This window comes from Trematomus bernacchii, unplaced genomic scaffold (assembly GCF_902827165.1).
Source record: "Trematomus bernacchii unplaced genomic scaffold, fTreBer1.1, whole genome shotgun sequence".
In the NCBI taxonomy this organism is placed as follows: domain Eukaryota; kingdom Metazoa; phylum Chordata; class Actinopteri; order Perciformes; family Nototheniidae; genus Trematomus; species Trematomus bernacchii.
This window is the reverse complement of record NW_022987692.1, coordinates 30,001-56,667: the sequence shown is the minus strand read 5'-3', so window position 1 is coordinate 56,667 and position 26,667 is coordinate 30,001. Positions and strand designations below refer to the sequence as shown.

Sequence of the window (26,667 nt, the reverse complement as noted above, 5' to 3'; positions counted from 1 at the left end):
ACAAGGATATAAGAATAAAATGTATAAACAGAACAGTAAGGATGAATTAAAGAAAGTTCTGGCCCTATATACTAGCTGCTTACTAGCTAGTTACTTTACTTGTAACTAAGCATTCGCACACAGTGGTACAGCTTATTTTACTACTGACGATGGATGGTCTACATTTTATTTTAAAAGTCACAATTCCAGCCTATTTCTTACCTAGAACCACACGCGGTGTCGAGCTGGCACTCGGCGTTGGTGTCTGTGCTCGAGCTGGAGTTTGTGCTGTAGATATGGATGATACTTTAATATTTCGAGTCATCCCGTCGAGCTCCCGCTGGATCTTTTCATCAGATATGTAATGGAGGAACGTCGTGACTTCCTCGACCGACCATGGTGTGCTTTTCTTTGCCATTGTTAATCCTCTGTTGACAAAAATGCTGCAAGCATCGCTATATATATATGCGACGCTAGGGATTATCTCGCGCACGATTGTGACGATTCTCTCCGACCAATCAGCAGCCGAGAGCGTTGACGTCACAAAACTCCAGCCCGGTTGCCTCTGGCCCTGGCCCCACGATTTATGAGGCCAGAAAAAACTGTGAATTAGGACCAGCCTGCCGGTACTAGGCCAAGTGGAAACGCAACCACAAACGGGCCGCTGACGTCACAGCCCTCTTAAACCGGGCTGCGGGCTGTAGTGGAAACGCGGCATAAGACTCTCCGCCGCCTTCGCCAGGGCTGCTACTGGGGGCGGTGCCGGAGGGATGTCGAAGACTTTGTCGCCGCTGTGGACCCTTGTATGGCTCGTAAGGGTCCCCCTGGTCGTTCCCATGCTCCCACTGCAGACAGTTCCCGTGGGGGCCCCAATGGAGAGAGTAGCGGTTGATGTGGTGGGGCCTCTGCCTCTGTCAAGCAGGGTAACCGCTACGTCCTCACTGCCATAGACTATTTCACAAAATGGCCAGAGGCGTATGCCCTCCCTGATCAGGAAGCAGTGACAGTCGCAGATGCTTTGGTGGCCGGCATGTTCAGCCGGTTTGGAGTGCCGGAGTCCCTGCACAGTGACCAGGGGAGGAACTTCGAGTCCCGGGTGTTCGCCTCCATGTGCACACAACTGGGCATGCGAAAAACACGCACCTCCCCCTTGCGGCCTCAGAGCGACGGACTAGTCGAGAGATTCCATCGCACCATGGGCCAGCAGCTGGCCATCCTCACGTCTCAGCACCAGCGTGACTGGGACGAACATCTGCCCCTTGTGCTCATGGCATGTCGCTCTGCAGTCCAGAAGTCCTCAGCCTGTTCTCCTGCTCTCCTCATGTTAGGGAGAGAGCTTCGCACCCCTGCTGTTTTGGCGTTTGGTCAACCGCCAGATTCCCTGGACACTCCTCCAGGGCCTGAGTACGCCAGGAGACTTCAAGACCGCCTGGATTCCGCTCACGCTTTTGCCCGCGATCAGCAGAAAAGTGCTGGGGTGAGACAGAAGCGGAACTATGACACCAGGACAAGAGGGCAGCACTTCCAGGCCGGGGTGCTGGTCTGGGTCTACAGCCCACAACGGAAAAAAGGCCGGTGCCCAAAACTGGACAGCCAGTGGGTTGGTCCCTGCAGAGTACTGGAGAGGGTGGGGGAAGTCGTCTACAGAGTGCAGCTGCCTCCCAAGGGGAGAAAAGTTGTGCTCCACAGAGACAGGTTGGCCCCTTACAAAGGAGTCGCTTCTCCACATGCCCAAGGGACACCGGGGCCCACGGCCTCCCCCTCGACACCCCCACCCAGGTCCCCCGGCGAGCAGAGCAGCAGCCCCCCGTCAGTGACTGAGTTCCCCCCCACTTTCTTCCCCTTTCCCCCCGCCTGGACAGAACCGGCACCCCCTGTCCCCCTGACCCCAGCCCCCCTGCCGAGAAGGCAGACACGACCCCCAAGTCGGTTCAGAGACTTTGTGTGGTAGTTAAAGTTTATAGTGAGACCCCTCGCTTCCTGTAGAGGGCAAGAATGCGCCCTGGTCTCACTGGAAGGGATGGTAGTCCACCCAGACCTTCCTAGTTCAACTAAAGAAAAATGTGTTACACGTTCTCGCTGCTGTGGGTTAGTGTTTAGTTGCAGGTTTTTGTTCTAGTTTTTTATGTGTCCCTCGTGGGCGAGGAACTTTGTAGTAGGGGGGTAGTGTAGCGACCCTGCATAGGGTGCTGGGTGTGTCACTCAAGCGTCCCCCGTCTCTCTGCCAATCACGGAGCCGCACAGTAATGCTGGTCGGTGTGCGGGCCTGTGGTTGGGGGAGCAGAGGGGGGAGGGCTGGGGTGTCGTGACGTTGACCCTGTTTTGTGTCTGGGAGTGAGGGAGTAGAGCTCAGAGTGTTGATGAACCTGCAACCTGTAACATGTAACCTGTGACCGTGTGCGAACAAAGGAGCTATTAAACACCAAGAACTTGAAGCCTATTTCCGACTCCCTTTGTCGAACGTTACAATAATTTTACAATCTTTTTTATTTTTTATTTTTTATGGAATGAATACCTATAGTAATGATTCAATGTTATAAAATGATTTTTACTGTCTGGTACCTGAAAAAGGTCAAATGGCACTGATGGAACCAGACGTGCCCAAATGTGCCCAAAGCTTAGTCCGCCTGGACTTTTTTTCCCTAAACCTCTCTAAAAAGGTCAATTTTCACTTGTTGGTAGAGTCAGGCACACAAGTCCGTTTGAGTGTGTCTGCCGGTGTCTGAATGCTCACTCACTGCTAGCTAAGTAGCTAACTGTCCCTGCTGTTAGGCTACTTAGCTAGCAGTGTTATGGATCTAAAAGTAGCAAAAGCTAACTTTCATAGCACAGCTTTGCTTTACTTCTCACTTAACACAATAAAGAAACAGACCGTATAGTACAGCACAAACAACACAAATGATCAATACTTACATATATTTTCACTTGTATTATAATAATTGAAATGCTGGTTCTTCTGGGGGTCTTCTGTCCACGCTCAGCTACCGCACCGCAGCTGCACTGTACAATCGCTGGAGGACTGGGCTGTCACCAGAGTTGGGTGTAACGTGTTACAAAGTAAGTTACTGTAATCGTATCACTTTTGTCGGTAATGGAGTAATGTAACGCGTTACTTTTATAATTCAGTAATCACACTACAGTTACTAACATTGCCCGACACGCGTCACTTCGTTACTTTTATAAAATCAGTAATCACACTACAGTTAGCCTACTAACATACAGAATGACTATTTTATATTTATGTAACATTTGCACGACTTGCCGTGCATAAACATGGCTGAGACATAACTTTCGAGGGGTGGAGGTCTGCCCATTATTTTGAGTTCGTCCGAAGAAAGGACAGGAATGTGACGGTGAGGTGCAAACTGTGTCCAGGCCAGAAGCTTTTATCCACTGCTGCAAACACAACGTCAAACCTCAACAAGCACCTGCAAAGACAACATGCTAACGTGAAGCTAATAGCTAAGGAGGACCTCCGAATCCAGAGTGAGGATGTCGAGTAAAGTAACGAGTAAACAGCAAACACGCAAAGTTATATGATGAGGCCCTCTGTGTCGCGAGCGTCGACGGGTGGGGGGGGTTGCTAGTGGAGCCTCGCAGCGGCGACACTGTGACACACTCACACTGTAGGTGCGCTTCAGATGACGCTCCCTCCGCAAAATGAAGCACCCTCCGGAGTCTGCGTGATCTGCCTGTAGGGAGGGGCGGCCCTGCGAGTAAAGTAACCAGTAAAGTAACGCGTTACTTTATGTAGAGAGTCACAAAGTAAAGCATTACTTTTTTTTAAAGTAGCCAATGGGGACGCACCCCTGAAAGTCCCGCCTACCTGGGACGTTTGTGTCAGAATCACAAACAAAAAATGAAGGAGCGCAAACGAGAAGAGCTGCAGCGAGAGCAAAAGTCTGATCGTTGAGAAAGAAGCAAAGAGAACTGCAAACAAAGAGATGTGTTAAAACAAAGAAGAAAGACTTATAGTTTACATGATTACACAAATGATTTGTTTGCAACTTATAGCAGGGTTGCCAACTTTGGGTACCTGGCTGGAGTGAGATTTTGATATCATGGGTTTAATTCGGTTTAATTACACATATGCGCACGAAATGACTGCTATCGTGTCAGCAGCGGGACCTTAGCATATATATAGGATATATATACAATATATACAAATACACAATAATGGACACAGACTATAAAGGGCACACAGTTTCATTCACTAATGAAAGTCAGACATGTTTGTTTCCACTGTTTTATTGTGTGCCTGTCGCGATAAGCAATTAATTGACTTATCGTACGATAAATAAAAATGAACTCGATAACTTTTCTGACCTCGATAAATTGCCATTTACATGAGGATGTGACTAGCAGTTTGAAAGGATGTACTTGAATTATTATTATATATTATCATTATGTCAGTGGTCTAAAATGGTCATACAACGGTGCCGACAATATTATCGTTTATCGCAATAATTTCCGGGAAAATGTATCCAACAAAATTAATTATCGTGAGAGGCCTATACATGAAACACACACACACACACAAATCTACAGACTTACTCCAAACTGCCAAATATATTAATTAACACACTCTCACTCTCATATACTCTTTGACTCTATTTTGGCCTAGTAGAACAATAAGCAGCAGACTTTTACTTTTTTATCATTTCTACTGGATCTTAGATCTGCGCATGCGCTCCAGAGCATTTTTGTTGGGTAATCTATGGTAGGGCTAACCCATACAGTGGTGGGGCTCAGTATTTGCAATGTAATTACATACACGCTCCCCCCGACAGTGAAACGCCACGCGTGAGGTTTAGATTATTTCCCTGTCTCAATCCAAATTGAACTGTATGAAATAAAAAGGCACATTTGTCTTGTAGTAAATAAAAAGGGCGACCTGGAGCCAATCCTGCAATTTCCCCACAGGTGAAAGAGTTGACCCCTGCAGGGGGGGTCTGGGGGGATTCTCCCCCAGGAGAATTTTTTAAATACTAACATAAAATACACATTCTGGTACTCTCTTGAGAAGAAAAATAAATAAATCTATTACTACACATTTAAAAAAATGAATGCCATATTAGTTTTTTGTTACTTTGTTCTGAAAGCTGAACCTGCTGCTCCTCACAGAGAGAAGAGGGAAGAGGCTGTGTGAATTACTTTACATTGTGGATAAGGGTGGATAGCCCCCATTGTTCTGTGTGTCAAAATGAAAGACAGCCCACACACCTATCAATCATCAAACCGTGGGGTCTTATTTCATTACGTGTTGATTTCTATCAACACGTAATGTTGTATCGATGATATGAGATGTACTACCGCAAAAGTATTCTCATCTCCGTCGGGACTTCCTGCAACAACACCACGCCGTTATCGTGATTCTGATTGGCCAGAATACATTATCAAAGATGTTCTATTGAGAAGACGATCACTACGTGACAAAAGTTTTCAAAACCGTTTCTCGTCTTCGTATTCTTATTTTTGGCGTGAGAATAGTTTGGGCAGCGTGAGAGCGTGAGATTGAGAGTGAAAGCGTGTGTCACACGCCAGATGCGTGAGAGTTGGCAACCCTGTTATAGTTTTACTTTTGAAATAAAATGTATTTTGCTTGACTCAGTTTTTTTTTCTCTTAAAGCTCCCATGTCATGCTTTTCCGGTTATTACCCGTCCCCTTGTGTGTTATGAAGGTTTTTATGCATGTAAACGGTGTGCAGAGTCAAAACCCTCAAAGTACACCCTGTAGCGAGTAAAACTCTAACACAGAAAATACCTCCCCAAAACGCCTCGTTGGAGATACGTCACTGCCCATTTGAGTCTTCCATTTAGTTCCGGGTACCGCCTGATGTCATGCGGTACCCGGAACGAAATGGACCAATCCCGAAGAGCTATGGCCACACCAGCAGCGGCGTGTTCCTCCTCCAGAGGTTCGAAGAAACCGGCATTTCACAGACGAAAGCTTCCAAAAACATTGCCCAGTTTGAGGCCGGATATGCACAGCTTGTTTGGACCGTTTGGAGCAGGGGAAGATCTGGGTATACAACCTGTAAGTTTGCATTGTTATTTGTGTATTTATCAAACAAGACTGTTTAAATGTGTAAACTGCTAAGCCATTGACACAGTGCTAACTGTGCTAACTAAGTTGCTAGAGTTTCCATATATCAACTCTAATATCAGCAGATGGCCTTGCATACATGTATCTCATAGCAGGAGAATGTCTGCATTCACACACAAAATACCTATTGACAGTATACTGCGGGTGATTGCCGGTCAGTCGCGAAACGTAATTACATTATAGCTGGCGTAGCGATCTAACACACGGAGCTTGAGCTAGTTTTGGTCAGAAAAACATTTTTGTGATGCTACGTTGCTAAGCGTTTAAATATATCAACTACAATGTCAGCAGATGGCCTTACATGTTTGTCATGGCAGGAGAATGTCTGCAGTCACACACACGGAATACTCATACAGTATACTGTACTTGATTTACCGTACATTGTGACCGTACATATACTGCATGTAGCTAACGAGGCTAGCTGTATGCTAGCGCAAAACAATGTATTCATGCAAGTTACATTGTATGGTAGCAGAATACCCGTATACGATTGCAATTATAAACACGTTATTGCTAGCCTAATATGAACCACTAGCTTTTGTTCATAGTAGTTTTATTACACTGCATTATAGTTGCCTTTCCTCCAAGCTAACGTTCATATCGTGTTAGCTACCAAGGTAAACAAAGCTAGGTTAGCATATTAGCAGGCAAGCTGTTCATTACACAACTACTACTAACGAATCTAAAACAACTAAGTTTCTCTAATATTTTGTGATTTGCATTTGATTTCGTCCAGCCAGATCCTGGCGGACAATCCATGACGGGGAAGGGATTCTACTACTACTGAGGGTGCTAAAAGGCACCGCACCGCACCGGCTGTGCGCAGGCAAGAGGAGGAGGAATGGATGATATACCGTGTATATATGTATATTTATGTTCATTTTGTACATTTCTAAAAATAAAGTTTAATGGAAATACTTAGTAGGCCTATCCTTTCTTCCCTGAATTCATATATAGCAAACCATGATTTGATTTCTCATCAAACAGTAGTAGTTTATAACGGGTAAAAATAACTTACTCTTTGTTATGAGAGTAGCTCGTAGGCCACAACGGAAAGACAAGGAGACATACACGAGTTTACAAAACCACGGCACATTTATTGTGGTAAATGCAAAGATAGGTGGTTGAGAGGATCGCAGAGTTAGTCTTCCTGCAGCCGCTTTGGAGAGAGACTGGGGCCGTAGTGTCCGGAGGTGTCCGTGATCGTGCTGATTAGCTTCTTCAGCTCCACCCCATCGTAAGACAAAGGCCCTGGGGCCGTCACACTCTTCTATAACAACAGTTAAAAATATATATGTATATAAAATATACCGCTGTACCGACGCCATGATAAGACTGATGTTACGCTGAGAGCAGCCGGGAAAAGCACTGACATGGGCGCAGCCTCTCTGGTGGTTGACTAATCAGAACGAGTGGCCGAGCTGACCAATCGGAGCACACTAGGCTCACAGGGAGGGGGGGGCAAGAGCTCCAACGAGTCGTTTAGTGGAGAAAGTGAATACTGCTGAATACACATGCTTGACAGAGATGCTGTATGCGAAACCAATGTGAGTTTGGAAAATTGCACAGTATAAATCTATTTTAGTATACCTCAACAATGTAATTATGAGCAGTGGAAATGGCCATGACATGGGCCCTTTAAAGGTGGGGTAGGTAAGTTTGAGAAACCGGCTCGAGATACACTTGTTGTTATATTCCATGGAATGCTCTTAACATCCAGATAGCAATGAATATCTGAAGTGCTTTGACAATAAATCCATAAATAAATATCATCTGTGGAAGCTGTAGTACTGTAAAAAGCACGACCAATCATCTGAGCCGGCCCGGCTAAAATAACTGGATGGCCTACCTGCCTGTCAGCCTTCCATCTGGGCACAAACTTATCTCGTGCCCTCATTGGTCATGTGCGCGTTCGTGTGTGTTGGAGGAGGGGCTCTGTAAGGAAGTGGCAGATTTTCTCCGGTTGTGTATTTTCAAATTCTAGCGATCTCGAGCCGGTTTCTCACACTTACCTACCCTACCTTTAAACTCTTAGTTTTGCTTGATTCTGAGAAAGTGTTGCTTTATCTTTATGAAACAAAACTAATCCCATACCTCCCCAGACTCAGAGACAGTTTCATCCCACAGGCCATCAGACTGTTAAACACCTGAACTCTGTGAAGAACATCCATAAACAATTTGCAACTTAGATATATCAATATTCCAATTACTGTATAGACTATTCTGCACTTTCTATTTATTTACCTGTACTATTTTATCTGTGTTATTGTGTTGCTCTGTTGGAGGAGCCTGTGACCTCAGATTTTCATTGACATAACTACACTGTAGCTCTGAACACATGACAATAAAAGCCTTGGAAACTACATGTAATAGCAGCATTGTGCCTGCAGGGGCGCTGTGAGCTGACACTCTCACAGCAACAACAGGAAGCTGAGCTCTCGCAACACATCCGTCAAACTGTTGTTTTCCTGAGTTTATCGTGAAACTCTGAGCTCTTTAGTGATCATTGTGTGTTCATCCAGTGAGCTGTGAGTGTGTGAAGAGACCCTGATGGCCGGCACCGCGCTGAAGAGACTCATGGCGGAGTATAAACGTGAGTGAGAGGATTTAACACGTCACTGTTAGAACGCTGAGCTAACGGCTAACAGCTAACGGCTAACAGCTAACAGCTAACAGCTAACCCTATGGATTTAATAATAATAATAATACATTTATATCGCGCTTTCCCTGGTGCTCAAAGCGGATTGAAGGTCTCCTTCTCCTGATATCCGCTGTTTCATCACTGAGACGCATTAGTACAAGTACAAGCACTCATATCTAGTGCTTTAGTACGAGTACAAGCACTCATATTTAGTACTAAACTAAAAGAAGTACTCAGGTCTTGTACTTGGTTATATTGTGTTAAACCATTTTCAACAATGATTGTAAATATGTTTATTGGGAGTCAAAGGTCTCAGAAACAGGAAATGAATTTGAAATAATCCTCTTCTTACTGTGTGACTGAACTTGAATGTATTTCAGGTGTTTTCCAGCAGACTTGGGGACAGAGTGAAAGTCAGGACAGCAGCCACATCTAACTGAAGCTAGCATCTTTAAAAAGTCATATTTAATACTGATGTATTTGATCTATACATGCTGCCACTTATTTATATCTGTTTCACCCTGCGTGCGCACCTATCTGTTTCACCCTGCGTGCGCACCTATCTGTTTCACCCTGCGTGTGCACCTATCTGTTTCACCCTGGGTGTGCACCTATCTGTTTCACGCTGCGTATGCACCCATCTGTTTCACCCTGGGTGTGCACCCATCTGTTTCACCCTGGGTATGCACCCATCTGTTTCACGCTGGGTGTGCGCCCATCTGTTTCACCCTGCGTGTGCGCCCATCTGTTTCACCCTGGGTGTGCGCCTATCTGTTTCACCCTGGGTGTGCGCCCATCTGTTTCACCCTGGGTGTGCGCCCATCTGTTTCACCCTGGGTGTGCGCCCATCTGTTTCACCCTGGGTGTGCGCCCATCTGTTTCACCCTGGGTGTGCGCCCATCTGTTTCACCCTGGGTGGTGCGCCCATCTGTTTCACCCCTGTTTGTGCGCCCATCTGTTTCACCCTGGGTGTGCGCCCCATCTGTTTCACCCTGGGTGTGCACCCATCTGTTTCACCCTGCGTGCGCACCCATCTGTTTCACCCTGCGTGGTACGCTTCCTGCTGCAGGACGAGCACATGACTTCTGATTTAAATACCTGCAGGATACTTATCGTTCTGAGTTAAATGAAAGGTTGTGATGCTAACGTGATGCTAACGTGATGCTAACGTGTGTGTTTCAGAGCTGACGCTGAACCCACCTGAGGGAATCGTTGCAGGTGAGACTCAATCAATGAACTGCGAGTTATACAAAATAACAGCTCCTGCTCCTGCTCCTCCTCCTGCTCCTCCTCCAGCTCCTCCTCCTGCTCCTCCTCCTGCTCCTCCTCCTGCTCCTCCTCCTGCTCCTCCTCCTGCTCCTCCTCCTGCTCCTCCTGTAGTGTATATATCTATGTATTATTAAAATGAACTGAAAGGCTCACATGAGGTTTGAATCTGCAGGTCCGGCTAATGAGGAGAACTTCTTTGAGTGGGAGGCGCTCATCATGTGAGTACACTTTGAACACACTTTGAACGCACTTTGAACACACTTTGAACACACTTTGAACGCACTTTGAACACACTTTGAACACACTTTGAACGCACTTTGAACACACTTTGAACACACTTTGAACACACTTTGAACGCACTTTGAACGCACTTTGAACGCACTTTGAACGCACTTTGAACGCACTTTGAACGCACTTTGAACGCACTTTGAACAAAACACACTTTGAACGCACTTTGAACGCACCTTGAACACACTTTAAACAAAACGCACTTTAAACAAAACACACTTTGAACAAAACACACTTTAAACAAAACACACTTTGAACGCACTTTGAACACACTTTGAACAAAACACACTTTGAACGCACTTTGAACACACTTTAAACAAAACGCACTTTGAACGCACTTTGAACACACTTTAAACAAAACGCACTTTAAACAAAACACACTTTAAATAAAACACACTTTAAATAAAACACACTTTAAATAAAACACACTTGAAACACACTTGAAACAAACACACTTTAAATGAAACACACTTTAAATAAAACACACTTGAAACACACTTTAAATAAAACACACTTTAAATAAAACACACTTTAAATGAAACACACTTTAAATAAAACACACTTGAAACACACTTTAAATAAAACACACTTGAAACACACTTGAAACACACTTTAAATAAAACACACTTTAAATGAAACACACTTTAAATAAAACACACTTGAAACACACTTGAAACACACTTTAAATAAAACACACTTTAAATGAAACATACTTTAAATAAAACACACTTGAAACACACTTTAAATAAAACACACTTGAAACACACTTTAAATAAAATACACTTTAAATAAAACACACTTTAAATAAAACACACTTTAAATGAAACACACTTTAAATAAAACACACTTGAAACACACTTTAAATAAAACACACTTGAAACACACTTTAAATACAACACACTTTAAATAAAACACACTTTAAATAAAACACACTTTAAATGAAACACACTTTAAATAAAACACACTTTAAACACACTTTAAACACACTTTGAATACACTTTGAACACACTTTAAATAAAACACACTTTAAATAAAACACACTTTAAACAAAACACACTTTAAATAAAACACACTTTAAATAAAACACACTTTAAATAAAACGCACTTTAAACAAAACGCACTTTAAATAAAACGCACTTTAAATAAAACGCACTTTAAATAAAACGCACTTTAAACACAAACTTTAAATAAAACACACTTTAAATAAAACGCACTTTAAACAAAACACACTTTAAATACACTTTGAACACACACTTTAAACAAAACACACTTTAAATAAAACACACTTTAAATAAAACACACTTGAAACCCACTTTAAATAAAACCCACTTTAAATAAAACACACTTGAAACCCACTTTAAATAAAACACACTTTAAATAAAACACACTTGAAACCCACTTTAAATAAAACACACTTGAAACCCACTTTAAATAAAACACACTTTAAATAAAACACACTTGAAACCCACTTTAAATAAAACACACTTTAAATAAAACACACTTGAAACCCACTTTAAATAAAACACACTTTAAATAAAACACACTTTAAATAAAACACACTTTAAATAAAACACACTTTAAACACACTTTAAACGAAACACACTTTAAATGAAACACACTTTAAATAAAACACACTTGAAACACACTTTAAATAAAACACACTTGAAACACACTTTAAATGAAACACACTTTAACCTGTTACGCACCCGGTACCGGGCGGATAAACGCGTCATTTCCAGCAAACAACGTCTAAGGAATCTTAATATTTAATAAACTATGAATGTTTTATATCCATGTAACGGGAAGAAACTCAGCTAACTGATCTTTTAAAAAAATAAAATCTAAAAAAAAAAACACAATGCTAACACTCAGCCTCTGAATTAGCCACGAGCGAAAAAATGTAACCTACAAAGGCACTTAAACTCACAATAACTCCCTTATTACTTATCCTAGATGCACAGCCAACCCCTCGATTAGCATCTCCTGAAGACACTGAATCTGTGGGTGCCCTCCTCAACACTCAGTGATAAACATTTGCGACGCTATAAACGAAAGCGTACATCATAACATGTGGAGCTAGGTAGCTAGAAACGCTAACATGGCTTACCTTGGTCAAAACTGGTCTTCAATGGCATTAAAACGATAAAAAAACGATGCTGCAGTTAATCCATAGGTTCATCCAATGTGTCTGTGTCCTCTTTGAAATGATTTCTGATAATCCATAAGCAATAAAACTGCTTTTTAGTTTCCAAATGTCAGAGCGAGAGATCGCTTCACTCTGCTGCAAAATTACATGTGCGCAGCCCCCACCTTTTCTCTTCACAACGTGTGTGTGAGGGGGACTCCCCTTTCGATTCTATTGGCTCTAACGGTCAGAAAGAGGTATCAACCATCAACATCGACCAAGAGGGGCCAGAGATATGGAAAAAAAAACAATTTTCACCCAAATCACCTCAGAGGTGGGGTGGTTTTGGCTAAACCTCTCTAAAAAGGTCAAATGTCACTTGTCTTGCATCAATCTTGATACAGGGTACTTATTATATGTTGTACTTTGGATTCCTAAAGCTTTTAGTCTACTAACCCATCATCCAAGGGTAGTTTTCACTATAAGTAAAAAATAATTTTTGGACGGACACTATAATTTACAGTTTTTTTTTACTATGTAAAATCTGAATTTTCTTTAAAATAAAAAACATCTATATTGATTCTGACTTTTCTACATCCAACTCACAGGTTTATCATTACTTTGAGAATAAAGATTATTCATTTAACCCTTTTAGAAGGGAAGATATGGTCATTTGTTTTGGGCATGTCATTTTCGAGCCTGAAACATGAAAAACAGGCTTGGTGCTTAACAGGTTAAACCCACTTTAAATAAAACCCACTTTAAATAAAACCCACTTTAAATAAAACGCACTTTAAATGAAACGCACTTTAAAGGGGACCTATCATGCAAAATGCACTTGTGTACGTCTTTTATACATGAATATGTGTCCCCGGTGTTCCAGGGAACTCACCAAGTGTCAGAAAACACAACCCTCTCTATTTTCCTCCATACCCAAATCTCTAAAAAAGGGGCTGCAACGGATCTGATAAAAACTGATCCAGATTTGAACACTGTCCTGACGTCAGCACGGTGGCGCTACGGCTATTGGGCCAACTCCACCAATCAGGAGGAGACAGCCACGGCCATTGCCGTTCCAAAGCGCTGGAGACGCTGTAGTACATATGCCAGGCCAGTAGGTGGTGCTGTTCTCACTGAATCTGCCCTTGCACAAACAGAGCTATAAATTGTCAAATTGAGCAAAATGAGGCATGGCTAAAATGCATGATCTGTTTGGTATTTTGAAAAAAAAAAAGTATAAATATGCCTTATATAGGTATGGTCCTACACTATATTATTCAAATATAGCATGATAGGTCCACTTTAAATAAAACGCACTTTAAACAAAACGCACTATAAATAAAACGCACTTTAACCTGTTAAGCCCGAGAGACCCCGGTACCGGGGCACTGCCGCAACATCTTGCAGGAAACAGTGTCTGAGGGCATGTTCATTTAAAAAACTATAAATGTTTTATATCCATGTAACGGGAAGAAACTCATCTAACTGATCTTTTTTTTTTTTTTTTCAAAAGAAAACCCACAATGCTAACACTGAGCCTCTGAATTAGCAACAAGCGAAAAATGCTAACTCCTTACTGCACCGAAAATTACTCACAAAACCTTATTTATCTTTTCACCACATCCAACACATCGATTCACATCGTGAGGTGACACAGAATCGTTTGACACCGACATTATCACTGAATTATACGAAATGGCGACGTTATAAACAAAAACGGACATCAAAACAGGTGACGCTAGGTAGCTAAAAATGCTAAAATGTTTACCTTGGCTCTGTAGTCTCTCCAAAGTGGTCTTCAATGGCATTAAAACGCTAAAAACGCTGCTGAAGTTAATCCATAGGTTAATCTAATGTGTCTGTGTCCCTTTGAAATGATTTCTGATAATCCATAAGCAATAAAACTGCTTTTCCGTTTCCAGATGTCAAAGCTAGAGATAGGTTCACTCTGATTGAAAATTACATGCGCGAAGCCCCCACCTTTTCTCTTCACAACGTGTGTGTGTGGGGGACTCCCCCTTCGATTCTATTGGCTCTAACGGTCAGAAAGAGGTGTCAACCATCAAAATCGAGCAAGGGGGGCCAGAGATATGGAAAATCCACCCAAATGACCCCAGAAGTGGTTTCTTTTTGCTAAATCTCTCTAAAAAGGTCAAATGTCACTTGTTTTGCATCAATCTTGATACAGGGTACTTATTATATGTTGTACTTTGGATTCCTAAAGCTTTTAGTCTACTAACCCATCATCCAAGGGTAGTTTTCACTATAAGTAAAAAAGAATTTTTGGACGGACACTATAATTTCCAGTTTTTTTACTATGTAAAATCTGAATTTTCTTTAAAATTAAAAACATCTATATTGATTCTGACTTTTCTACATCCAACTCACAGGTTTATCATTACTTTGAGAAAAAAGATTATTAATTTAACCCTTTTAGAAGGGAAGATATGGTCATTTGTTCTGGGAATGTCATTTTCGAGCCTGAGACCTGAAAAACAGGCTCAGGGCTTAAGAGGTTAAATGAAACACACTTTAAATAAAACACACTTTAAATGAAACACACTTTAAATGAAACACACTTTAAATGAAACACACTTTAAATGAAACACACTTTAAACACACCTTAAAGGTAGGGTAGGTAAGTTTGAGAAACCGGCTCGAGATACACTTTTTGTTATATTCCATGGAATGCTCTTAACATCCCGATAGCAATGAATATCTGAAATGCTTTGACAAAAAATCCATAAAAAAATATCATCTGTGGAAGCTGTAGTACTGTAAAAAGCACGACCAATCATTTTAGCCGGGCCCGGCTAAAGTAACTGGATGGCCTACCTGCCTGTCAGCCTTCCATCTGTGCACAAACTTATCTCGTGCCCTCATTGGTCATGTGCGCGTTCGTGTGTGTTGGAGGAGGGGCTCGGTGAGGAAGTGGCAGATTTTCTCCGGTTGTGTATTTCCAAATTCTCGCACACTCAAGCCGGTTTCTCCGAAATTACCTACCCTACCTTTAAGTGAAAGACACTTTAAATGAAACACACTTTAAATGAAACACACTTTAAACACACTTTAAATGAAACACACTTTAAATGAAACACACTTTAAATGAAACACACTTTAAACGCACTTTAAATGAAACACACTTTAAATGAAACACACTTTAAGGCGCCGTTTACACGAGGAGAAAACTGCTTGTATCTGCATAGTTTCGCGTGCGTATAGCCCTATTATTTACACGAGGCCGATAGAAACTGACCCCACAAACGATAACGGGTCCCAAGGTGGATAGATTTGCAAACGAAACGCTCTGGGGGGTCAACCGAGTCCGTGTAATCACCTCGATACGAATATTTCCTGAAAAAATAACGATAGCCCCGCCTCTCCCCACCTCTCCTGCAGCAACTATCAAAAATAGCTGTGTTAATTAAACGCACAAGGGGTTCTTGAATGAAATAATATTATAAAAGGCAAACCAGAATTGTTAACGCCCAATATACTCCTTAAACAAAATAAACAGAGTCAGATTTCATGCATTGATCCATTATATTGACAAAGGAGGATCTCACCCGTTGTTTGTAGAGAATATCTCTCTCTTTCTGAGCCGTCCTCTCCACGGAGACCTTCTTGGTCGGGATGCAATATCCACAGATTCGGTTTCTTTCAGTTTCTTTCAGTTTCAGTTTCAGGGCTTAAACAGAAGGGTAGCCATGGCAACATTGCAGCGGGTCTGCTCGGTTGCTCTTCTTCGCGGCTTTTGGTGTATTTTTGCGGAAGTTACAGCGCCACTTACAGTCCCAGCATATGTACTACAGCGTTTCCAGCGGCCTCGTTTGAACAGACACGTTAAATGAAACTAATGCATGTGAACGGAAGACTTTTTTGAATACGCATACTGTGCATAAACGCAAACGGTCCCGTGTGAGCGGGGCCTAAATGAAACACACTTTAAATGAAACGCACTTTAAATGAAACGCACTTTAAATAAAACGCACTTTAAATGAAACGCACTTTAAATGAAACACACTTTATAGGGGACCTATCGTGCAAAATGCACTTTTGTACGTCTTTTCTACATGAATATGTGTCCCCGGTGTTCCAGGGAACTCACCAAGTGTCAGAAAACACAACCCTCTCTATTTTCCTCCATACCCAAATCTCTAAAAAAGGGGCTGCAACGGATCTGATAAAAACTGATCCAGATTTGAACACTGTCCTGACGTCAGGACGGTGGCGCTACGGCTATTGGGCCAACTCCACCAATCAGGAGGAGACAGCCACGGCCATTGCCGTTCGAAAGCGCTGGAGACGCTGTAGTACATATGCCAGGCCAGTAGGTGGTGCTGTTCTCACTGAATCAGCCCTTGCACAAACAGAGCTATAAATTGTCAAATTGAGCAAAATGAGGCATGGCTAAAATGCATGATCTGTTTGGTATTTTGAAAAAAAAAAAGTATAAATATGCCTTATATAGGTATGGTCCTACACTATATTATTCAAATATAGCATGATAGGTCCACTTTAAATAAAACGCACTTTAAACAAAACGCACTTTAAATAAAACGCACTTTAACCTGTTAAGCCCGAGAGACCCCGGTACCGGGGCACTGCCGCAACATCTTGCAGGAAACAGTGTCTGAGGGCATGTTCATTTAAAAAACTATGAATGTTTTATATCCATGTAACGGGAAGAAACTCATCTAACTGATCTTTTTTATTTTTTTTTCAAAAGAAAACCCACAATGCTAACACTGAGCCTCTGAATTAGCAACGAGCGAAAAATGCTAACACCTTACTGCACCGAAAATTACTCACAAAACCTTATTTATCTTTTCACCACATCCAACACATCGATTCACATCGTGAGGTGACACAGAATCGTTTGACACCGACATTATCACTGAATTATACGAAATGGCGACGTTATAAACAAAAACGGACATCAAAACAGGTGACGCTAGGTAGCTAAAAATGCTAAAATGTTTACCTTGGCTCTGTAGTCTCTCCAAAGTGGTCTTCAATGGCATTAAAACGATAAAAACGCTGCTGAAGTTAATCCATAGGTTAATCTAATGTGTCTGTGTCCCTTTGAAATGATTTCTGATAATCCATAAGCAATAAAACTGCTTTTCCGTTTCCAGATGTCAAAGCTAGAGATAGGTTCACTCTGATGGAAAATTACATGCGCGAAGCCCCCACCTTTTCTCTTCACAACGTGTGTGTGTGGGGGACTCCCCCTTCGATTCTATTGGCTCTAACGGTCAGAAAGAGGTGTCAACCATCAACATCGAGCAAGGGGGGCCAGAGATAGGTCAAATCCACCCAAATGACCCCAGAAGTGGTTTCTTTTTGCTAAACCTCTCTAAAAAGGTCAAATGTCACTTGTTTTGCATCAATCTTGATACAGGGTACTTATTATATGTTGTACTTTGGATTCCTAAAGCTTTTAGTCTACTAACCCATCATCCAAGGGTAGTTTTCACTATAAGTAAAAAAGAATTTTTGGACGGACACTATAATTTCCAGTTTTTTACTATGTAAAATCTGAATTTTCTTTAAAATTAAAAACATCTATATTGATTCTGACTTTTCTACATCCAACTCACAGGTTTATCATTACTTTGAGAAAAAAGATGATTAATTTAACCCTTTTAGAAGGGAAGATATGGTCATTTGTTCTGGGAATGGCATTTTCGAGCCTGAGACCTGAAAAACAGGCTCAGGGCTTAAGAGGTTAAATGAAACACACTTTAAATAAAACACACTTTAAATGAAACGCACTTTAAATGAAACACACTTTAAACACACCTTAAAGGTAGGGTAGGTAAGTTTGAGAAACCGGCTCGAGATACACTTTTTGTTATATTCCATGGAATGCTCTTAACATCCCGATAGCAATGAATATCTGAAGTGCTTTGACAAAAAATCCATAAAAAAATATCATCTGTGGAAGCTGTAGTACTGTAAAAAGCACGACCAATCATTTTAGCCGGGCCCGGCTTCCAGCCTTCCATCTGTGCACAAACTTATCTCGTGCCCTCATTGGTCATGTTGGAGGAGGGGCTCTGTGAGGAAGTGGCAGATTTTCTCCGGTTGTGTATTTTCAAATTCTCGCGCACTCAAGCCGGTTTCTCCGAAATTACCTACCCTACCTTTAAGTGAAACACACTTTAAATGAAACACACTTTAAACACACTTTAAATGAAACACACTTTAAACACACTTTAAATGAAACACACTTTAAATGAAACACACTTTAAATGAAACGCACTTTAAATGAAACACACTTTAAACACACTTTAAATGAAACACACTTTAAATGAAACACACTTTAAACACACTTTAAATGAAACACACTTTAAACACGAGGAGGACTTCACAGTGAATCGAGTTTTGATCAGAATCTGAACCGGTGCTTAAATCAGATCCCAGTAGGCACAGTATTTGTTAAAGGTGAAATATGTGAAAGTGGAGCTGCAGACTCGTAACGCCGGAGAACAGAGCGGCGCCGTCAGCAGCTCCGAGTGTTTTTAAAATGTTGTCATGATACTTTTTTCTCAAGTAAAGGATCTAAATACTTCCTTTCCTCCTGCTGTGCTTCAGGGGTCCTCAGGACACGTGTTTTGAAGGCGGCGTGTTCCCTGCCGTCCTCAGCTTCCCCTCAGATTATCCCCTCAGCCCCCCCAAGATGAGGTTCACCTGCGACATGTTCCACCCCAACAGTAAGGTCTCTCTCCTTCTCTAATCTCTAATGCTCCTGCTGTCCAGGTGAGACTCAGAGGGTCACCTGGACATGTTCCACCCCAACAGTAAGGTCTCTGTCCTTCTCTAATGCTCCTGCTGTCCAGGTGAGACTCAGAGGGTCACCTGGACATGTTCCACCCCAACAGTAAGGTCTCTCTCCTTCTCTAATGCTCCTGCTGTCCAGGTGAGACTCAGAGGGTCACCTGGACATGTTCCACCCCAACAGTAAGGTCTCTCTCCTTCTCTAATGCTCCTGTTGTCCAAGTGAGACTCAGAGGGTCACCTGGACATGTTCCACCCCAACAGTAAGGTATCTGTCCTTCTCTAATGCTCCTGCTGTCCAGGTGAGACTCAGAGGGTCACCTGGACATGTTCCACCCCAACAGTAAGGTATCTGTCCTTCTCTAATGCTCCTGCTGTCCAGGTGAGACTCAGAGGGTCACCTGGACATGTTCCACCCCAACAGTAAGGTCTCTGTCCTTCTCTAATGCTCCTGTTGTCCAGGTGAGACTCAGAGGGTCACCTGGACATGTTCCACCCCAACAGTAAGGTCTCTGTCCTTCTCTAATGCTCCTGTTGTCCAGGTGAGACTCAGAGGGTTAAAATTCACACAAACAGAATAAATCTCGATGGCAGTTAAATAAATGAGATTGTTTAAAGGTTTAAGTTGAGGATGTTTGACGATCAGAGCTGAAACTGTGACAGAGTGTGTTCCTCGTGTCGGGACACGCACACACACCGTTAGCATGCCGTTAGCAATGCTATTAGCATGCTGTCATTAGCGCCTGATTACTGGACTGCAGCCGCTCTGAGTCTGATTATAGGACGAGATGCTGGTGACCCCTCATCAACACACACACACACAGGCACACACACATACACAGAGACACACACAGACACACACACAGAGACACACACACACGCACACACAGAGACACACACCGCACACACAGAGACACACACACACACACACACACACACACACACAGACACACACACCGCACACACAGACACACACCGCACACACAGACACACACACACTCACACAGACACACACACAGACACACTCACACACACACAGAGACACACACAGACACACACACAGAGACACAGACACACACACACACTCACACACACACAGACACACACTCACACACACACACACACACAGAGACAGACACACACACAGACACACACACACACACACTCACACACACACACTCACGCACACACAGACACACACACACACACACACACACACAGAGACACACACTCACACACACAGACACACACAGACACACACAGACACACAGAGACACACACAGACACACACACAGAGACACACACACGCACACACAGAGACACACACACACACAGAGACACACACTCACACACACCAACACACACACAGAGACACACTCACACACACAGACACACAGACACACAAACAGAGACACACACACAGACACACACACTCACGCACACACAGAGACACACACTCACACACACTCACGCACACAGAGACACACACTCACACACACACACACAGACACACACACACAGACACACTCACACACCAACACACACACAGACACACACACACAGACACACACACAGAGACACACACACACACAGACACACACACACAGAGACACACACACACACACACTCACGCACACACAGACACACACCAACACACCAACACACACACACACACCCACATGGCCCTCAGCTGAACTTCCTGAATGTATCGTCTGATCCTCCGACGGCAGATAAAGATGAAACACACGAAGAAGAAAAAAACCCACTTCGTCTTTTCTTCTTCTGGATAATCCTGAAGTTTGCTTCATATTAAAGTAACGCTGCGGCTGCAGGGTGCTGGTTCGATCGCAGGCTGATAAGAAGCGTCAGATGATTCTCTGATAATCTCTGCCTCACAGAAACTCATTTAAACTCCCTGTGAATATCTCAGTTCCTCCCGAGTCCCCAGAGACACCACAGCGTCTGGTCCCGAGTCCCCAGAGACACCACAGCGTCTGGTCCCGAGTCCCCAGAGACACCACAGCGTCTGGTCCCGAGTCCCCAGAGACACCACAGCGTCTGGTCCCGAGTCCCCAGAGACACCACAGCGTCTGGTCCCGAGTCCCCAGAGACACCACAGCGTCTGGTCCCGAGTCCCCAGAGACACCACAGCGTCTGGTCCCGAGTCCCCAGAGACACCACAGCGTCTGGTCCCGAGTCCCCAGAGACACCACAGCGTCTGGTCCCGAGTCCCCAGAGACACCACAGCGTCTGGTCCCGAGTCCCCAGAGACACCACAGCGTCTGGTCCCGAGTCCCCAGAGACACCACAGCGCCTGGTCCCGAGTCCCCAGAGACACCACAGCGCCTGGTCCCGAGTCCCCAGAGACACCACAGCGCCTGGTCCCGAGTCCCCAGAGACACCACAGCGCCTGGTCCCGAGTCCCCAGAGACACCACAGCGCCTGGTCCCGAGTCCCCAGAGACACCACAGCGTCTGGTCCAGAGTCCCCAGAGACACCACAGCGTCTGGTCCAGAGTCCCCAGAGACACCACAGCGTCTGGGGAATAACAATGCCTCAAATTGCAAAGAAAAAGCTTCTTAAGTTTCAGTGTGAAAACCATCTGGATTTATAAAGTTAACGTGATGCCATGGATTTCATTAAGAAAGCTTTGAGTGTTTTTGAAAAAGGTTTTTACTTTCAGTCTAAAAAGTGTCTTTCCTTTTTAAAGCAGAAGCTCTTTGATTTATAAAGAAAAAAACTACAATTTTATTGAATAAAGTTTATAAGAAAATACTTTTAAACGAAAAGCCTGTGAAGTTTAAACGCAAACAGCGGGAAAAACACCCGAAAATCTGAAGTGAAAAGCGTCCCGGCTTCCAGTAACAACAAAGAACTACGTGGTTTCTTCTATGACTGTTATTGGTTTCAGGAGTTTTTACATTGATTTAAAGTAGTTCTATATTATTACAGGAGTTATTCATGTCTCGACTGTGATTACAAAGCAGCTCGTTGTTGATGATGGGAATGGAGAAAAATAAGGGAAATGTCAGAAATGTTTTATGTACCGCAAGTAGGGATTTTTTGCTCCCGATCCGATTCCGATCATTTGATTTTGACAATCTGCCGATACTGATTTTTCCCGATCCGATCTTTATGCAATGCATTAAGAGGAAAAAAAAGGAGAAAAGCATTCAAGTTGTCCCTTAAACCCCACGTTCTCCACCACAGATAACGGCTGGTCATCCAACGCGATGAATTCAGCTATCTTGGCTGTTGTTTTTTTGGCCTTTTCACTGTTCTGGGGCAGTTTCTCTTTCCTTTTAAAAGTCTCTGAAAGTGTCGGTTGTCTCAGTGCCGTTACCTGAGTGGCCGCTGTGTACTCCTCGTGTTGTTGTTGGTGTTTGTATTAGATTGGTCGTGTTGAACGTAGCTCTGTTCTTTCCACCACGCGGAACCTCCGCCTTGCAAACATTGCATCTGGCTGTTACACTGCCGTCGCTTTCATTTTTATAGTACTTCCAAACTCCTGACATTTTCTCTGTCCCGAGTCACCAGCTGAACGTAGCCTCTCGTTAGCTTACTGCTACTATTAGACACTGCGCCCACTCTGTTGCCAGATTTGAGAGAAATAAGCAACCAGGTCTATGAAAACAAGCCCAAAAGAAGCAACACATACATGATGTGTCATTTTAAACCAAAACTAAGGCCTCAGGATGACTTTAAGACGTGAACATGGTCATTTTTGTTTTGTAACATTAAATAAAATAATACAAATATTTTATTAAAAAAAAAAAAAAAAAAATCCCGATCCCCGATTTTTTTGAAAATCACGTGATCGGCTCCGATTCCCGATCACGTGATCGGATCGGGACATCTCTAACCGTAATCACTGTGCGATATAATCCAATATGCCAACTGAACAAAACAGACGGGCTGATATTGTTCTCTAAGAAAGACCTGTTTCAGACTGAAGCTTCTTCAGGTGTGTCGGTCTGATAGTCTGATAGTTTAATGCACCTGAACTCAACACTCCCCCCTCTCCTTATGCTTCACCTGTTAGAAATCTGCTCAAAGATTGTTGGTCACCCTGTCAGAGACTTTCTGACTCAGCAGACCATAATAACCTGAGAGGCTCCAACAACATCCTCTGGGACCCAAAGCATGCTCTGACAGAGAATATGAACTGCTACCATCTAATAGAGATCAATAAAGTGAGACTGAAGCATCCTTTTGTGCTCCAGTCGATCCTCTCAGTAAATACAGAGCTGAATCCAGATCAAATGCACGCTCTTTGAGCAGCTTTCCTCTCACTGATCCTGCTGTTATGTTTGTTATTTGTCTTGATATTTGTCCGTTGGTGTTACACATGGAGCTGCTGTGATGCAAGTCACATTTCAGACTTGATCATTAAAGTATTATCGTATTGTATCATATGAACCTGAACTCAACCCTCCCCCTCTCCCCCTCTCCTCCAGTCTACCCTGATGGGAGGGTCTGTATCTCCATCCTTCACGCTCCAGGAGACGATCCAATGGGATACGAGAGCAGCGCCGAGAGGTGGAGTCCAGTGCAGAGCGTGGAGAAGATCCTGCTGTCTGTGGTCAGCATGTTGGCAGGTACATTACACTGCTGTTACACTGCTGTTACACTGCTGTTACACTGGTATTACACTGGTGTTACACTGCTGTTACACTGCTGTTACGCTGGTGTTACACTGGTATTACACTGGTGTTACACTGCTGTAACACTGGTATTACACTGGTATTACACTGGTGTTACACTGCTGTAACACTGCTGTAACACTGCTGTTACACTGGTGTTACACTGCTGTTACACTGCTGTTACACTGCTGTAACACTGCTGTTACACTGCTGTTACACTGGTGTTACACTGGTGTTACAGGAGTTATTACAATTTCATAACCGCATTTATTTATACTCTTATTTTTCCTCTATCATTTCCTCTAATCACTTGTTTCTCTGTTTGCTCTCTTATCTCTTGTCTCCTACCTTGTTCCCTAATGTCCTCCCTTGTCTCCTCCCTCGTCTCCTCCCTCCTCTCAGAGCCGAACGATGAGAGCGGAGCGAACGTTGATGCCTCTAAGATGTGGCGTGAAGACCGGCAGCAGTTCTACAGCCTCGCTCAGAACATCGTGAGGAAGTCGCTCGGCCTGTAGAGACGACAGTGATTCAGAAACACCTGGACACCTGACACCTGACACCTGGACACCTGACACCTGGACACCTGACACCTGGACACCTGGACACCTGACACCTGGACACCTGACACCTGACACCTGGACACCTGACACCTGGACACCTGGCACGGACTGATCAATGAACTGATGTCTGGATCTACACAATCCAAAATCTACAAAAAGTCAACAGGAGAGAAACCCGTCACCTGTGGAGCAGCGAGACTCTATTATTATCCTCATTAATATGATACACAAAGCATGCAGGCGTTAACACACAGGAGGACAATCTACACATTCTCAAAACATATTTAAATAAATATGATATTACAAATATAACCCTGAAATATAAACATACGGTTAAATACATCCTTTGACAACAAATAGTTTGTTTCCGAAGTGGAATCGCTGAGGACAGATTCAATTCAACTCTGATTATTTAAATCCATAATATATACATAAAAAATGATCCTTCACATGTTTATCTTCCACTTTGTTCTTTTAGGTTAAAGAAAAACACTTTTTGGGCTTCAGAGTGAAACATGCCGTTAATAAGAGGATGATAAGAATCTAAAGTCATGGACAGAAACACCTTCCTCACGTCGTTAAACTGCGAGAGGATGATGATGTTTCGTTGAACTTTAATCTGTTTTATTCTGACGCTCTGATTCGTCTCAGAGCTCCACATTTCTCTCAGACTTTACGCACTTTATCTGAAGGATCGTCTCCGTCGTCGATATATTTTTAAAGAAATGAAGCTGGAAGTTTAGAGTTTCTGACGGGAGGATGGAGAGTTTTATTTTGATGTGTTAATTTGAAAGAAAAATAAACAGGGAAAAATGGCGGACGTGTGGTTTCTATGTCGTGTTGGGGTCTCCCGTCTCAAGTTCAATTATAACTACGCTCTGTTTGTTTATCGGAACAAGGCTTCATGATCTCCTCCAACAGCTTTATAAACACTACAACACTGATTTTGAGCCAAGTCTGAAGGTCTCTAAAAAAAAGTGTATAATTTGGTGTTGGGGTCTGGGGAGACCCAGCAGAATTGTTTTGGGTGACTGGGTCAAATTTGGCCCAATCAAGATTCATCTTTGACTTTAGACTCCCCCACTCCCTTCAAACACTGTAACAATCATTTGTTCGCAACATGCACCTGGTTTCCCCTCCCTCTGTAATATTTTTTTAGTTATATTTCATTAGTTTTACCAAAATAACTTGATTTAATTGTATTTAAAATAACATTTCCAAATAAATAAATCCTTCGAATCTGCCTATTCAGTTTCTGTTTGAATGTGAAGGGTTAAATGAAAGAAGCTCGTCTCTGCAAGCTGATTGGTCCAGCTGTGAATTCACAGAGGGTTGCTATAGTAACTGAACGAGAGAGTAATGTCAAATGACAGTACAATTGACCAATCATATCTTCCCTCTAAATGGGTGGGTTTTATTATCGCGGACTTTATGACAAGTTCCGCCCGTTGTGAAGCTTTTGTTGTTTCCATAGCAACAACAACTTCCTGTCAACAGCGTGAACTCGCCTTCAAAATAAAAGCATGCCAAATGACACTTAAGACATACAACTGCAACGAAAGTAACAAACACAATGCAATATCATTTTCAATTTCAAAGAACACACATTGGGTTTACAGGTGTTGTTTTGTGTGGTAGAGGGTCGCTGTCATTGATGCGTTTTGCACCCTGGGCCATTGTTTTGAGGCGAAGTCCCTCCCCTTCCGGTGAGACTCATGGGACCTTATTTCGGAAAAAGTTTGTATTGAAGTCAATGGAGAGAGAAAGATTATCTTTCGATCCCGTTTGAATTGTGCCACAAATTACACATATGATGTTTGTCAATCTTAAAAAATAATTTCCATGTCAAAAAAGTCACAGTTTGTCGTAAAACTGTTGAAATATAAGACTATGAAAAATACGCAACTAGAAAGACTACAAATCCCAGAGTCCCGGTCCCGCATGCTGGCTCTTAGGAACCGACTCACTTCCCTTGTGTGTATGTACAGCTCTCAACATGCCCAGACTTGGAGTGATTTTCACCTCTTTTAATACTTTCCGCCTCATTCTGAAAGAAAGAAGTGAAATGTGCCAACGTGACGGCCGTCTGGGTGTGTGGTGCGAGACGGGAGATGGAGTTCATTGAGCGGTTTCACACAAAAGATGTGTTACTTCACAGTTTTACGACACATTATTATTTTTTGGACTTGTAAAATTATTTTGTAAAATTGACAAACATCATATGTGTAATTCGTGGCTCAATTCAAACGGGTTCAAAAGATAATCTTTCTCTC

At 42.9% G+C, this 26,667-nt stretch overlaps 1 protein-coding gene across 1 annotated transcript; it reads left to right on the top strand.

Annotated features, from left to right (window-relative positions):
- The first annotated feature begins 8,475 nt into the window (after nucleotides 1-8,475).
- ube2g2 (ubiquitin-conjugating enzyme E2G 2 (UBC7 homolog, yeast)) lies at nucleotides 8,476-25,210 on the top strand. Its single transcript, XM_034138370.1, has 6 exons — nucleotides 8,476-8,678; nucleotides 9,909-9,944; nucleotides 10,168-10,213; nucleotides 19,009-19,127; nucleotides 23,649-23,789; nucleotides 24,237-25,210. Exons 1-6 carry the CDS (start codon nucleotides 8,636-8,638, stop codon nucleotides 24,347-24,349), a joined length of 498 nt encoding a protein of 165 aa, XP_033994261.1. The 5' UTR covers nucleotides 8,476-8,635; the 3' UTR covers nucleotides 24,350-25,210.
- The last annotated feature ends 1,457 nt before the right edge of the window (nucleotides 25,211-26,667 follow it).